The sequence below is a fragment of the Carassius carassius genome, chromosome 39, assembly GCF_963082965.1.
Source record: "Carassius carassius chromosome 39, fCarCar2.1, whole genome shotgun sequence".
Taxonomy (NCBI): Eukaryota; Metazoa; Chordata; class Actinopteri; order Cypriniformes; family Cyprinidae; genus Carassius; species Carassius carassius.
This window is the reverse complement of record NC_081793.1, coordinates 22,133,604-22,149,005: the sequence shown is the minus strand read 5'-3', so window position 1 is coordinate 22,149,005 and position 15,402 is coordinate 22,133,604. Positions and strand designations below refer to the sequence as shown.

Sequence of the window (15,402 nt, the reverse complement as noted above, 5' to 3'; positions counted from 1 at the left end):
ATGTTACATCTTTATTTAATTAGACATTAGGGATTGACAGATATCACCTTAGTTCACACACACACTCATTTTTCACTGTCACAATTAATGTTTTTGTGTTCCCTCTAGTGTCTATGAATGTGTCTATCAATAAAGAAGAGGTAAAGAGAAGGAAGGCCCCCTGTAGGCTGGCCCTGGTCAGTGCTGACCATTATCACTCAGAACAGGAGGTGGAGAGGAGATTGACTGGCCCCAAGGGCAGAGAGGGGTCAAGGGAGAACACCTTTGATCATATTAGGGTCCTCAAGACCTCACCTACTTCACGAGAAAAGACCACCAGGAAGAGTGCTGTGCTTCTTGGAAAGGTATATCCGTTTTCTTGCAGTACTTTGGAAATAGGGGAAGCCACAAACAAGGCCTTGTGGAGGTCTTAATGTGCTAAAATGTTCCCTATGGTTGTTTCAGAGGAAAAGCTGTTGGTTAGAAGCGCTGTCGTCTCAGTATGATAACATCACATGGAGCAGACGAATCAGAAACAAGCAGGTATGAAATGTGCTCACTTTCCATGAAAACTGGATTACCAGCATGTATGCAGCCTAAACACAATATTTACTGGTGACCAGCAATGCAAGATGCAAGTGCAAGTTTTACTGAAAGTTGGTGTGATGTGGCGAGGCTGCAGCACCATATAGCGATTTACCCCCCTAGAGGCCTAGATCTGTCTGCATTGCCCCCTTGGCACCCATAACAAGTCATCCCTCAGAGAAGGATTATGCAAGCTCGCCTGGTTTGACCTGTCAGGGGCTCTCGTAAATCTGCTCAAGATAAAGATAAGACGGGATCCGCCTGCTAATACACAGGCTGAATCATGCATTGTTTAAAAAAATTAGTCAATAGATTTGAAAGGATTTACACCATAGACATCAAGGCTGTCACCGTCGACACTTTGTGAGGTCATCAGCAAGGCATGTGAGGGGACTTTGCCTGCCTAATCAGCAGGTGAGGAAAATTGACGCTCTACTAAAAGATCGTGATAGAGAACAAAGACACGCATCATTCTTCACCTGGGCCTAACCCTAGACACACTTGTAAAATGCAAACCGAACAGCATCACCCCAAGTGACGAAACCTCCATCACATTTATATATGACAGTATATAAGTACCAAGGGCTGTGCACAAGAATGGACCTGTTAAGGTGCGAGAGGTTATGATATATTTGGATGGGAGTTTGAATGAATGTTGGAGCCCTGAATCACTCTCTCCGGGGCCATTACGTGTGTGTGTGTGAAAGAGAGAGAGAGAAAGACACTCACATGCCATTTCATAACTGTTAGCAGGCTAAGGGGCGTGCAGTCAGTCGTTTGCTGGAGAGCTTTGCTGCCGATGAGGGATTCCGGATAGATGACAACACCAGCTTTTCAGAGGGAGATGAAGAAGAAGAGGAGGAGGAGGAACCAGAGCCAATTGGCAGTGCAATACTGAGTAAGATATATACAATCAGACATACATAATGCTGTTACATTTACATGCAACTGGATGCATGTCAAGACATGTGCTAAAAATTGGATGCCCTCTCACTTTAATCTGTCTTTGTCGCAACTAGCCCTGCCCAACTGCATTCTCACCAAAGAAATCCTGAGGGATGGGCTGAAAGTGTTAATATCAAAAGAGGACGAGTTACTGTATGCTGCCTATGTACATACTCTGGACCCACCTGATATGTAAGGCAACAACTCTGTATTTTCAATAAAACATGGATGGATGGATGAATGAATGGATAGGGCATTGGATGAAATGATGGATCGATGGAATGATGAAGGGATGGATGGTTGATTACATTCAGAATTTAACATAATTAAAAAATCTTTCTTTATTTCCGTCTCTTCAGATATAGTGTTGTTGTTGAAGGAGAGCGCAGAAACAAACAGAGGATCTACTCTCTGGAGCAGCTTCTTCAGGAAGCGGTGAGACACTTTAAAAAGTTTCTTCAGGGGCTTTTTCCCTGAAGACCTCCTCTATCTTCCCATACAGGCCTTGGGTAAAACCAGTTCCTCAGGCCAATCTCACAGGCTCTCACAGACCCCATGCTCTCCCCCAGAGCACAATCAGCTCAAGGCTGGATCCAGCCCATCTCTGTAACTTTCTGCTAAAGCAGTTAAGAACATAGCATCTGGGGTTGTGTGAGTGTGTGTGAGTTGGTTGTCCTCCGATAGGCAGTTACTTAGCCATAAAGCATGTAAACTGCAATGATGGGTGTGTGTGGCACTATAGTCTAACTTTAGGCATTCTTTCACATTTGTCTTTTATTGCTTATTTTTTTTATCTCATTGAACATCAAATTCATCTGTAGAGGAACATTTCAGCATCTGGTTGTGATAGAGAGAAATAGACAACCCAAGGAACTTGCTAATATTGCATTTTTTTAGGCAGTACCCTTCATTAGCTGCTCCTAATGCGGTCCAGCAGTCCATTTGACTCCTGCATATACAGTTTCATGTTGTGACTGTAAATAGCTGTTCCTTATTAGTTCTGCGTGGCTCCCCAGGAGGAAATACAGAAGATCATGTTTTATCCCTTTTTTAAATTTATTTATCAACTTATTTAGGAACATCTTTAGGGCTGAACTGGGGGTTATACTTACACGCATAATTTATCTAAGTCGACGGGGAAAAGGGAGTTGATTACTCACCGTAAACCAACAGCTCTTTGTCGGCATGCATTCATTTCAATACATTACATGCGTTACTTCTCTCATTCATCTCTCTCAGAATCATAGGCTGAAAAAAATGTCTCCCTGCCTAGGAACCGCCTATCGCAAGCTCTCCCCACCCATCCACAGTTTACCTCAAAGATGTATTAATGAGCCTGCTCTGTGCAACTCTCAAATTCAGTACATTGCACAAAACATCAGAAGATATCTCTTCTTGATACAATCCACAAGCTGCAACACAAAAAGCTCTTGATTGTTCGCAAAATGCAAAACAAAGAGAGGAGGTTGTCATTTCCCTTATGAAAGGAAAATATATTTACCAATATATTTCTTAAAATATATTGTGATATATTGTAATATATTATTTTCCCTTTTTATTTTCTAAAATATTATACATTTGAATACATTGAATAATATATTGATGGTATATATATTATATAATATATTGCAAAATATCCAAATGATTGCCGCTTTCAATATATTGCAATATATTGGAAAAAATAAATATTAAATCCCATATAAAAGAATATATGCCTAATATATTACATGATATTTTCCAATATACTGCAATATATTTATGTTTCATAAGGGTTGTGTCAGTGTTGGAAGTTATTTGTGCATAGTTGTGGGAAAGATAAAGCTGGGAGAACAGAAAGAACAAGAGAGCTAATGTTATATTCACATTGAAGGCTAGCACAGGAAAAGCTTTGACATTGAACGCTACACTCTACTCCAAACCATACTTGGCTGTATGTCACGTCACGACAAATTAGACTCACCCATAAGCCTTCAGCATTGTTCCTATGTGTATGTTTGTGTATCAGCATTACTGGAACTAGTGTGGAATTACGAAGTAAGCACTATTCAGGTTTACATAAATTTAAAGTCAACATGAAACCAAAATTCTCCGTATTTATTTATTTAATTCAAAGTCATTCCGTCTGGCTCGATTTTGGTGTATAAATCCCACTTTTCACAGTCCAATCTGTAAAAAAAAAATTCTTGATGATGTTGACATTGAAGGGATAGTCCACTCTATATTGTGAGAGGGGAGCTGGCAACCTCACAATAAAGTCATCGATTTAGGCATTTTTCACTCTGCTCTTTTATTCCATTATTTCAAAGCAGACGCCCCATTCAGTGATGCTGATTTCCTCTCTTTTTATTCTGGTTCAGTATGAGAAACTGATTATGGGAACAAAATCAAACAACAGAGTCTCTTGAGAAAGATATACCCATGGTTATAATTGCCTTAAGGGGTGGGCCTCAAAGATATCTATGCTTTTGCAAAGTGGACGTCTCATGTTTTGCACATGTGTCTTTTAGCTAAATAAACTTGTTATGCTCGATAAGCTGCCTCTCTGCTGGATATGTAGGTTAATTTTTAAAGTCATCCATGTGTTTCAGGTTTTAGATGTACAGCCAGATACGGTGGAAATTCTGACGGCTGGAACAAGAGTGTGTGCTTACTGGAGTGAACGCTCCCGCTGTCTGTATCCTGGATATGTCCGTAAAGGTGAGATCATTCTCACACGCACACACACATGAAACAAGTCTCCATCAATGCTTAAAATAAACCTACTGTAGATAGATAGATAGATAGATAGATAGATAGATAGATAGATAGATAGATAGATAGATGATAGATAGATAGATAGATAGATAGATAGATAGATAGATAGATAGATAGATAGATAGATAGATATGATTTTTGACATTACTGTTTCTTATGTATGTGGTTTAGAGCTGTACATTTTTTTTCACAGGTGGTCCAGGTGAGGAACAGAAGGAGGGCAACATCATGGTAGAGTTTGATGATGGAGACCGGGGATGGATTTCTCTTTCGAATATTCGCCTGCTTCCACCAGGCTACCAAATCCACTGTACGTTTCTGCAGATAAACACATTTGATCTCCAATATAAACGAAGAGTCTAGTGTTTAGTAATGCTAAACATTGTGCCAAGTTTCCATGCTTGTCATTAAGCCTGTGACATTGTTGATATACTGCAGGTGCAGAGCCATCACCAGTCCACATGCTCTCACCTAGCTGCCGCAGGAGGAAGACCTCCACTCTAGAGAAGATGACTCAACAGACTGATGTGTCCTCAGAGTGTTCCGCTAACACAGAACCCAGGAAGATTGTTATGAAAGCCAAGTCAGGTGCGAGTTGACAGCTGCATCATCCACATTCTTACAGTTTGCCACATTCAACATTGATTGGATTAAAGCTATTTTGGGTTACATGTTTTAAACTGACGCTTTTTGCATGGTAAGATTAAAATCTCTCATAATTCACATACATCCTAAGGTGAGATGTTTGACCTGCAATGAAATAAATAAAAATGTTGTTTCAAAAGGAATGTTAAGAAATATCTATCAAACAAGTTTCCACAACAGGTTTTTGTGATTTATTGTTTTACACAGTAATCACAGGGACTGTCAAAGAGTCTTGCTGGGTAGATGTTTCTCAACCTCTTTGTCCCTAAGGACATGCTTCATTAATTTTCCTGGTTCTTGTTCCTGGAACTGATGCTCCAAAATACTTATTTAATTAATGTTTGTCAAGAGCCATAAAAGTGTCATCAGATTTAAGGTTGTATAATCTGTATAAATGAGAAAGATTTTTTTTTTAGTCCTTACATTTAATGACCCTGTGTAATTAACACATCTGCATTGATTAGACCAGTGCTTGGTTGATTAATGGAATGAGATGTATTTAAATGAACAAATGGATGAGAGAAACTGGCGTTGAGGTTGAACGCCACTTAAATATGGAGTCCTACTTAAAGCCCTGAACTACCAGTCCAGCAGCTCTAACTCATCAGATGTTATCTGCATTAACACAACAACATTGAGTCATCAGATGTTCCACTGACAGGCATATCTGTTTGTATCTGTTTTCTCTAAAGGGCTAAAGGTAGTATCGTAGGAAGTGGAGCTTGGAAAATGCAAATAAGTTATCATTGAATGGAGGGTGGTTTTCCTGCATCCCCATAGCAATACCTTTGTTTGTCTCCCTCAACAGGAAGGCCCAAATCCGTCAATGCACCATCAAAGACCTGTGCATCTGAGAATGTGACTGGAACTGCTTCCCCTCTCCTTTGCTGGCCGGTTGCTGCAATGTCCAGGAGGAAACCCTCCATGGATTTGTTCCAGTTTAATGGGTTAGCAAAGAAAGCACTGAGGGGAAAGGAGTCAGACATGTTTCCCTTACTTAGCTCCACCATGACCACTCCGGCCAAAGGCATATTCAGCACTTCCTTTGAGGTGGACTCCTTCAGTAGCATTGCAAATGGGTGTACTTCCTTCGGAAATCAGCAGTTGGCAACAGGTCTGACTCTTGGACACAAGGGCGTCCCTGGATTACGTTGTAGAAAATCAGGAGACAGGAAGGAATTTCTTGTCAAACTGGACCATGAAGGGGTAACGTCCCCCAAGACTAAGAACGGAAAAGCATTGTTGCTTCTTGGAAACCCAGAGGTACAAAGAGGTGGAAGAATGGAAAAGGGCTTTGGAGCCAAAGGAATAGGGGAACTGACCTCAACAATGGGCTACTCAAAGTCTGTTCTTTTAGTCAAAGATGCCAAAAGGAACAGTTGCCATCTTCGCAAAAGTAAACACCCTCAGGGTCTCAGGCTTAGTGAATATGCAGATTATGGGCCAAACTGCCACAGCGGCTGCCTAAGCTCCTATTCAGATATGGATGAAGATGAAGATGCCAGAAGGGCAGCAATGCACACATCGGGACGCTTTCTGTCCCGTCTTTCTATTTCATCGTCATCCTCAGGGTCCTCCAGCGCGTCTAGTTCAGGCTCATTGTCTAGCTCTAGCATATGTTCATCTGATAATGACTCGTCCTACAGTTCGGATGAAGAGGAGGCTTCACGGTTTTTGCTTCACGGTTGCCTTTCTTCTCATCACACATTGCTTCAACAACAACAGCAGCATCCTGAACCTCCGACCGCCCCACCACGGCACACTTTCGGAGCCAAAACTTTGACTATCTCTAATTCAAAGACTGCAGTCAGTAGTGCTACAGGAAAACCTCAGAAGAGAAAGGGGATTGCCAACAACTCTTCCTCTATAGTGCAGTCCAAATCTTCCAAAGATTTCCCTAAAAAACAGAAGATACCATCTTCAGAGGGTCCACCCAACTCGTCCTCATTCATGCCAGGAAGGCAGCTGTGGAGGTGGTCTGGGAACCCCACTCAGGTTATTTCTTGTCCCAGTTTTTCTTGTTTGACCAAAATGGTTGTAGTTTCCGAAAGAGTCCCTTAAACTTTACTTTTTCTATCGTCAGAGACGGGGTTTGAAAGGAAAAGCCCGGAAGCTCTTCTACAAGGCCATTGTTCGGGGGAAAGACACCGTCCGAGTTGGTGACTGTGCAGTTTTCCTCTCAGCTGGTCGACCCCATCTCCCCTTCATTGGTCGCATTGAGAGTCTTTGGGAATCCTGGTCCAGCAACATGGTAGTCAAAGTTAAGTGGTTTTACCACCCTGAAGAGACTAAACTTGGAAAAAGGCAGCGGGATGGGAAGGTACAGTAGCCACCAGAAGTCTTGTTTGGTTTTGATTGACTTTAGGTAGATATTGCACACCTAAACCTACTTTTCTTCTCTCTTCATAGCATGCCCTGTATCAAAGTTCCCATCAGGATGAAAATGACGTCCAGACCATCTCTCATAAGTGCCAGGTGGTAAGCCGAGCTGAATATGAGCGGCTGAGTCGTATCAGGAAACCCAACAGCAACAGTCAAAATCTTTACTACCTGGCAGGAACCTACGACCCCACCAGCGGCCAGCTGGTGACAGCCGAGGGAGAGTCAATCATCTGTTAACGTAAAAAAAAAATGGCTGAATGCACTACTGAAATTGTGAGATAAAAGAAATGGCTGATAATCAGGACCCTCTTACAAAACTAACATTATGAATTTAACCCACAGCCATGGGTTTCTGCAGCCACTTTCATCTCTACTCTTAGAGAAACAGTAGATTATTGAATGGACTTTGGGGAGGACAACTCGTGGTCATCACTCTATGAAGGTTCCACACACATAGAATGATATTTTAAAAACTTTTAGTGAAAAAGGCACTGGACTCGTTCAGAGTAGGCTATATAGACTGACAAACATGAATCAGAGCTGAAAAACACTGACTGTGTTTTTGGATTAGTGGAAAGTTCTTTTAGAAAGACCTCACTGATTAAACACATCAAACTAATGTCCCCAGGACGTTTTGATATCCCAGCAGGACCAAATACACTGTTACTTTGTGGTGTGGTATGATCTGTTTGTTTATTTGTTTGTGTCTTTGCGTGAGAGGTGATGTGAATGAGAGTGTAATTTTTTGCTGTATGCAAATATGTGACCAACCATGCTTGTATGTAGAGATCAGCCACAAAAAAGACAAACAAAACAAACAGGAATGGGCGTTAACCTGGAGATTAGAGGCCTAACTGTTGTTTTAAATTAAATGATGCTTCCACACGAGTACAGTCAATGACCTTTTTTAACAATACCAGGGAATTTTTTATTTTATTTTTATTTTGGCACTAATGATTACGTCAGTATATTAGTAAGTTGGTTCATGAGCAAACAAAAACAAACACAGACAAAAACAAAAGGAATTATTTTCCAGTCAAGCCATACACTTCTGTACCTCTTGCTTATCTTCTCATTCAGGTGTATAGTTGTACAATTGATTTATTTAATATATGTAAATATATAAATATATATTAAAACTACAAACTGTAAATATAATATAAATGAAGAGAGAGCTCTATTCCTCTTGTGTTATTTTTTTTATAATGAATTAGTTGAGATTGGGAGTTTTGTTTTGGGGACAAAACAAAATGTATAGTAACATAATGTAAAAAATGTATAGCCTGAATGCACTGTAAGTCGCTTTGGATAAAAGCTTCTGCTAAATGCATAAATGTAAAAGTACCCTCTTCACTGTTGTATAGTAGAGAAGGGAGGGTTGGGAGATGTTCTGCTCATGGAGCAAACAGTAGAGCCGACACAATGCAGTCCAGTCAGAGGAAACGGGCTGTCTGCGTACGCGCTTTCATCTTTCTTTTGGAGTTTGATTTTGGCTTTGAAAGAATGGTTTGTTTCTATTGCATTTCATCATCTTTGTGTGATCTAATTGGTAACAATTTGTGTAAAAGGCTAACACTCTGTCGTTAAAAGTCCCAGGTCCGTATAGCACATGTGGAGGTGATTTTACCATCCGGAAATTCTTTTTAAATACTGTCTAAAGGAATCTGGCCTGCAAAATTTCAAACCAAAGTATGTCCTTTGAATTACTATACTTCCAGCTGCAATAAATATGTAGACTGAATCATAAACAAGGGGCACTTGCAATGTTTTTGCCTGATGTACTTTAGATTACATAAATGCTTTTGTGTTTGAAAAAAGCTGAAACGTTTTCAAAAACATTTCAGCAATGTTGTAGCAAAGGGTCGGCCAAGGATTTTATGTCTGCAAGGAGTGGGTATGGAAATGCAAAGAGTGAAAAGACGCTTCCAGCACTTGAAGCCTCCTGCTGTCCTGTGTCACATGATCATGAAGGACAATCAAAACCTGTAAGTGATGGCAGTGTAATGCAGATCTAATCTAAAATATTGCCTCTTGTCACTTTTTTCCAGCTTTGGCAAAAATTGTTTCGTTTGTGTTTTTTTTTTCTCCTCCATTATCAATGTTGTACTCTTATTTGTTCAATATGCAAGCCTGTACAGATTGTTCCGTGTTGGAATTGTGAAAAAGGACAGATATGCCTTTCAATCCTAAAGGATGACTTACTTTTTTAATGACATTGTTGCTGTTACACTGCAGAAGCTAAAGCTTTAAGAAATCTGATGTGAAAATAAATGTAATGTCACTTTCTGGGTCTACAAAAAAGAAAAAGAAAAATTTTATTTTTTTAAATAAACACTGGATTCAACGCTTGATATGGTAGCACTGGCACCACCAGCGTGCCAGGAAGTTGGCCAAGCCTCAAAGGAAGTAGAATCATTGTGCAAATTTGAGTGAATTTGAGACCCACTTTGAACTGATTTTTACGTTGGATGTTCTTTTTGAACTTGTGGGGAATATAACTCTAAGATATTTCCACTGTTAAAACTTGTTATTTATCTTAATTTTATTGCATTCGTGTTGCATTTAGTAATAACAAAATAAAAAAAATCTAAATTACCATGCCTCAGTGTATTTTATTCAAGCTTGTTTGATACATGTGTCACGGTGTCACTGTCACACCGTGACAGTGATAACATCCTCAAACTGCCCGGTTCCCAGCTTGCTGGGTCTACCCACAGCAAACAGCATGGACTTGGAACCTTTGTAAGGAACAACCTTAGTTGGACAGCCACTGGCCAAACTCCACCAGGCTCGAGTATCGAATGGCTGTCCACTAAGGTGCAGACCACAACGGTTGTCAATGTCTACAAGCCCCCACCATCAATGCTGACCATGACATCACTTCCACCGGCACCTGCACCCGCCATCTATGCAGGGGACTTTAACTGCCAACACATAGACTGGTGTTACAGTCATACTACACCAAATGGAGAGACATTAAGCCAATGGGCCTCCAGTGCCAATGCGTTGCTACTGTTCGAGCCCAAAGAACCTCCAAGCTTCTTTTCAGCACGCTGGAACACCCACACCAACCCGGACTTGGCTTTCGCTGTGTGGCACACGGCTCAAAAGCCAGAGAGACGTGTCCTGGATAGGTTCCCCCGCTCACACCACCGACCGTCCATCATAAAGGTCCCATCCCTGGTGCAGCCAGTTGCAGGGAAACCCGTCAGGAGATGGAACTTTCGTAAGGCAAATTGGCAGTCATTCACTGAGGAGACAGAAAAGACATCATCCTGTCTCCCAGACCCAGACAACGCCGACGTGGACGCTGGGTATGCAGCCTACTGCAGAGTACTCCTTGGGGCAGCAAGGAAAACCATCCCCCGTGGCTTTAACATAAACTACATCCCGGGCTGGGATGGAGAGTGCAGCCACCTCCTGCATGTCTACCAGCAGGCAAGCTCCAGGGAGGAAGTGGAAGAATCTGCAACGGTACTTCTGCAGAAGCTAGATGCCACCCGAAGGTCAAGGTGGACAGAAGTAGTTCAGTCAATTGACTTCACCCACTCCAGCCGTAAGGCGTGGCGGACAATAAACCAGCTGACAGGTAGAACACCATCGACCTCCCGGTGCCCAATAACAGCAAATGCCATCGCATCCCAGCTCCTTAAGAACAGCTGTTTCCCTGATGCTGATAAGAACTTTGCCCGCACAACATCACACCAGGTGACTTCCCTGTGTAGAGCAGCTAGTGTGGACGCCAACTTGTAAGGGGAATTTACAACAGCTGAACTCCAGACTGCCTTGAGTAAGACCAAACAAGGGAAAGCAACAGGACATGATTACATCCACCCTGAGTTTGTGACTCACCAGAGTGTAAGAACATCTGTATGGCTCTGCTCATTCTACTCGACATGCCTTCGGAGGTCCAAGCTCCCGAAGATATGGCGCCGCGCTGCTGTCATAGCCCTTCCAAAACCAAACAAGCCTGCTGAAGACCCCAAATCCTACCGGCACATGGTGAAGTTCATCATTGAGATGGTGACGAACCGCAGCTTCACCTTAAAGACTAGCGACGGTCAATGCAGCAGGCTTAGAAGGCTGAGGAATGGTGTTCCGCAGGGTTCTGTCCTCACACCGATGTTATTCAATATCTATATCCACGACTTACCGGAAACAACATCCCGGAAATATGGTTACGCTGACGACCTGGCCATCATGACGAGACGACAAACATAGGAGCAGATGCAGGCCAGCCTAAACCAGGACATGGACACCTTGGCAGCCTACCTGCGTGAGTGGCGTTTACAGCTCAGCATCGGCAAGATAGTTGCAGCAGCTTACCACCTGAACAACAGTGAGGCCAGACGGGGACTGGACATATTTGTTAATAACAAGCGCCTTGAGTTCCAGCAAGCCCCACGGTACCTTGGCGTACGCCTGGATAGATCTCTAACATTCAAACAACACCTTGAAGAAGTGACGGCCAAAGTGTCATCAAGGGTCGCAATAATTCGACGTCTCGCTGGTACTAGCTGGGGTGCAACTGCCAAGGTGCTTCGAATATCAACAGTAGCTCTCGTCTTCTCCACAGCTGAATACTGTGCCCCAGCCTGGTGCAGAAGCCCACACGCCAGGAAAGTCGACATTGCCATAAACACCGCCCTTCGGACTATAACTGGCTGCCTGAAATCTACCCCTGTCTACCATCTGCCAACATTAGCGGGAATTGCCCCGGCCGGCCTCCGACGAGAGGCTGCTACCCTCGCTCTTGCAAGGAAAGCCCAAAGATACAACTGGCATATCCTGCACAATACCACCACAACAGCACTGCCTCCTCATAGACTGAAGTCCCGCCACCCGTACAACAAGGCGGCACAAGACCTGCTCAGGTCCATTCCTGAGGACCTGTCTACAGAGGCATGGCTCGCGGCAGCCTGGAAGCAGGAGTGGGAGTCAGCAGGGCCCTCACGAATCCACCGTTACATCTATGACCCTGGAGGCGCTCTTGAAGGAGAGGATCTGCCATGCCGGCAATGGACTCTGCTAAACCGCCTGCAAACTGGGGTTGGACGTTACAAAGCATCGATGAGGAAGTGGGGCCTGGAGGACAGAGCAGTGTGTGAGTGTGGGGAGCCAGAGCAGACCGCTGAGCACATAATCACCACCTGTCCACTGTATAAACCACCGTCGGAGGCCGGCCTCTTCGAGGTGGGACCTGAGATGAGAACGTGGCTGAGTTCTACTGAGCTGGACATTTGATGACGACACACGAAAGAAGAAGATACATGTGTAAATTGATTTACGTGAATGTATATGTATATTATATTAAACTATTTACATTTTTACCTTTCAACCTGATTAACTGCCTACAAACATCAAATAATGTTGAAAATAATGTTTTGAAAAGGCATCCAGAGTATCGACTGATCTATTGTTGTTCAGTTTGAGCTCAGCAGTTTTGCAGCAAGAGCGGACAGCTGGCTAACTAAGGTCATGAGCTCATGCAGGTCATTTTCCTCCAATACCGACAATTCAGACAATGTTGAATATGTTATATGTTCATATATTCATGTAAATTAAACATTAGTCATAATAATTACTCGTATTTAAAAAATAAATAAAAATAAAACAGGCTTTATGCAAAATTTTATTTATTCTGTTTTGATTTTGTTGGGAAAAATGACCTGGACAGAGTATTTATGTGGATTCACTCACCTACACTAAAAATAAAGTGTCTTTGCAGTAACTTAAGTACAACAAAATAATTTATGACTTGGCTTTATGGTTTTCTGGAGATTAGAAAAAGGTCTTGATGTTGCGTTAGGCTATAGGTTCTTCAGTGTATTGTTTCCGGATAAATTAAGCCTTTTTTATTTCTTTGAAGCACCACAGATGGCTTTCAAAATAAAAATTTAAAATGTTTTCATATGCATCAGGCAGTAAAACGTCTCAGGTTACGAATGCAAGGCAAGACTTGGTAGAAGAAAGTGCTAGGTTCTTAGCCGTATCCCTTTAAAGGAATCTTTTGTGATTCCAAGCCTTCAGCTCTACCCCGGGCCAGGGCCCTACAGGTAAGTTGGGTATATATCTTAGGCCTTTGGCCGTAAGGGATAATGTCGTAGACAGCCGTCGAACCGTCCCAGGGGCGACTCCCGGTGAAGTGGTAGAGTTGGTACTTAGTGTTTGCCATGATTCTGGTCTGCTTTCCCCTCAGCATGGCGGCGTGGGTATACTGTTCCCCATAGTGTCCCCTCAGAGGACGCAGTTCGAAGTTCCCTTGACAGGGAACGTCTCAGGTTACGAATGTAACCAAGCAATGCTTGAGGTGTATAACAAATACAAACTGGTTGAATGAAGCCCATGGAACCCAGGGCTAATCATCTTAAGAAAGGGAACCAAGCGGAGCACGTCACCCCTACCATACAGGATTTCAGAAAGTGTGCACAATCTTGCGTGCACACTTACCACTTACATGGATTTCAGAAAGTGCGCAGAGTCTTGCGTGCACACTTACCACTTACGTGGATTTCAGATAGTGTGCAAAGTGTTCACGGCCCCTCAGGGTGAAAAACAGAAGTTAAAACAGAGGTTAAAAACATCCGGAGCTACTAGGTATCGCTCTGATCTGAGCGAGGACGCTGCCTCGTCTGAATCACATCCCTCAGACCCTGCTTACCTCTCCGTGACCCGCGATTCCTCTTGCCCCTGCCCTTAGGCGGTGGAGGAGCGCGAGCCACGACAATAGCCTTTTGCGCCCGTCTCCGATCCTCAGATCGAGATGGCCCAGGACCCCTTTGTTGTTCGGGCTCGGACCTGGACCTTCGCCTGTATCCAGGTCCTTCAGCAGGCCAGCCTGGTAAGCCTGAAGCACTGCCATCGTGTGCAACGAAGCCACAGCCTGACCTGCTGCCGCGTATGATTTGCCATTTAAGCGGGATGTATCCTGGAGGGGCTTAGATGGCAAAGAGGGAGATTTAAGAGAGGACGTTTCCCCCACAGAGAGATAGCTAGCCATCATCTCTTCTACAGGGGACATCCTCTCATAACCGTTTTCGTGCATGCCTTCGATATCAGCATAACTCGTATGCTGAAACCGATGGATGCGAGAGGAAAATGGCCTCTTCCATTCCTTTTCGACTTCTGCATGTAAGTCAGGCAAGAATGGAAGGCTCACCTGGGATGGAGGGCTATGGTCAGACAAATAACACTCATCAAGGCGACCTCGCGACGTTACTTTTCTGGCACGCTTCCATGGCAAGACTAATTTTGCCGTGACGCGATCCATAACCTCTAACAGCTCCCCATACGCAGGGCAGGAGGATTGAGAAGGCTCAGCCTCAGCTTCTTCGCCACTCTCAGACATCTCCTGCTCTTCCTGGGTAAAACCCAGCAGAGCACTAACTTCAGTGCCAGAATGGGTTAATGACAACACATCTTCCTCCCGAAGTTCACTCTCGTTTGCCGCCGGAGAGTGTGAAAGGAAAAGTCCCTCTCTACACTCCTCAGCGAGATCCACCTGTGATCCCCACGAGCTCATTGTCCTCCGTGCCTCGGCAACGGTGGGTCCTGAGCCGCGGGATCCATATGGCTGTCCCTCTTTCCTCGAAAAGAGAGACAAACGAGAGCGGAGCTTTTTCACAGAAAAACGCTCGCAGTGCACACAGATTGCCTCCTCGAGGACATCGCGCGCATGCTCTTCGCCCAAACAAGACGCAAAGAGTGTGTGTGTCATCAGGTGTCAAATAACACTGACACGGATGCACACACTGTTTAAACGCCTTGCTAGTGGATGCCATGACAACAATAATAGATCGCTCTTACCGTTTTGGTCGTTTCTCAGATGCACGCTTCAAACAAAACAGTCAATGAAGACGAAGAAGATAAGTGACGGGTCCTACGGGCGCATATTTATAGTTGTGCTGGTAGTGACGTCAGAGGCTGTCACCGGCCAACACGTTGGCATTTTTCAAAGTATGCTTCAGACACGGGTCACGACGAGGTGTTCCCCATAGTGTCCCCTCAGAGGACGCAGTTCGAAGTTCCCTTGACAGGGAACCATTTTGAAAGCTTTTGTGTGTATGAAAGTGACGTGACATGTGGCCAAGTATGGTGAACCATACTCGGAAT

The 15,402-nt window shown here is 43.6% G+C and overlaps 1 protein-coding gene across 4 annotated transcripts in view; it reads left to right on the top strand.

Annotated features, from left to right (window-relative positions):
* The window catches only part of LOC132121638 (BAH and coiled-coil domain-containing protein 1-like), a 94,146-nt gene extending 84,533 nt beyond the window's left edge, over positions 1 to 9,613 (top strand). For 3 of the 4 annotated variants that reach the window (XM_059531245.1, XM_059531243.1, XM_059531244.1), the window contains 11 exons: positions 109 to 344; positions 445 to 522; positions 1,315 to 1,462; positions 1,584 to 1,701; positions 1,869 to 1,944; positions 4,098 to 4,206; positions 4,457 to 4,573; positions 4,702 to 4,851; positions 5,717 to 6,903; positions 6,992 to 7,228; positions 7,318 to 9,613. In XM_059531245.1, the coding sequence (XP_059387228.1) occupies positions 109 to 344; positions 445 to 522; positions 1,315 to 1,462; positions 1,584 to 1,701; positions 1,869 to 1,944; positions 4,098 to 4,206; positions 4,457 to 4,573; positions 4,702 to 4,851; positions 5,717 to 6,903; positions 6,992 to 7,228; positions 7,318 to 7,527 (2,666 nt within the window). In that variant the 3' untranslated portion in view covers positions 7,528 to 9,613. The remainder of the gene's footprint in view (positions 1 to 108; positions 345 to 444; positions 523 to 1,314; positions 1,463 to 1,583; positions 1,702 to 1,868; positions 1,945 to 4,097; positions 4,207 to 4,456; positions 4,574 to 4,701; positions 4,852 to 5,716; positions 6,904 to 6,991; positions 7,229 to 7,317) is intronic. The other variant, XM_059531246.1, reaches the window with a different exon arrangement.
* Positions 9,614 to 15,402: the final 5,789 nt, after the last annotated feature.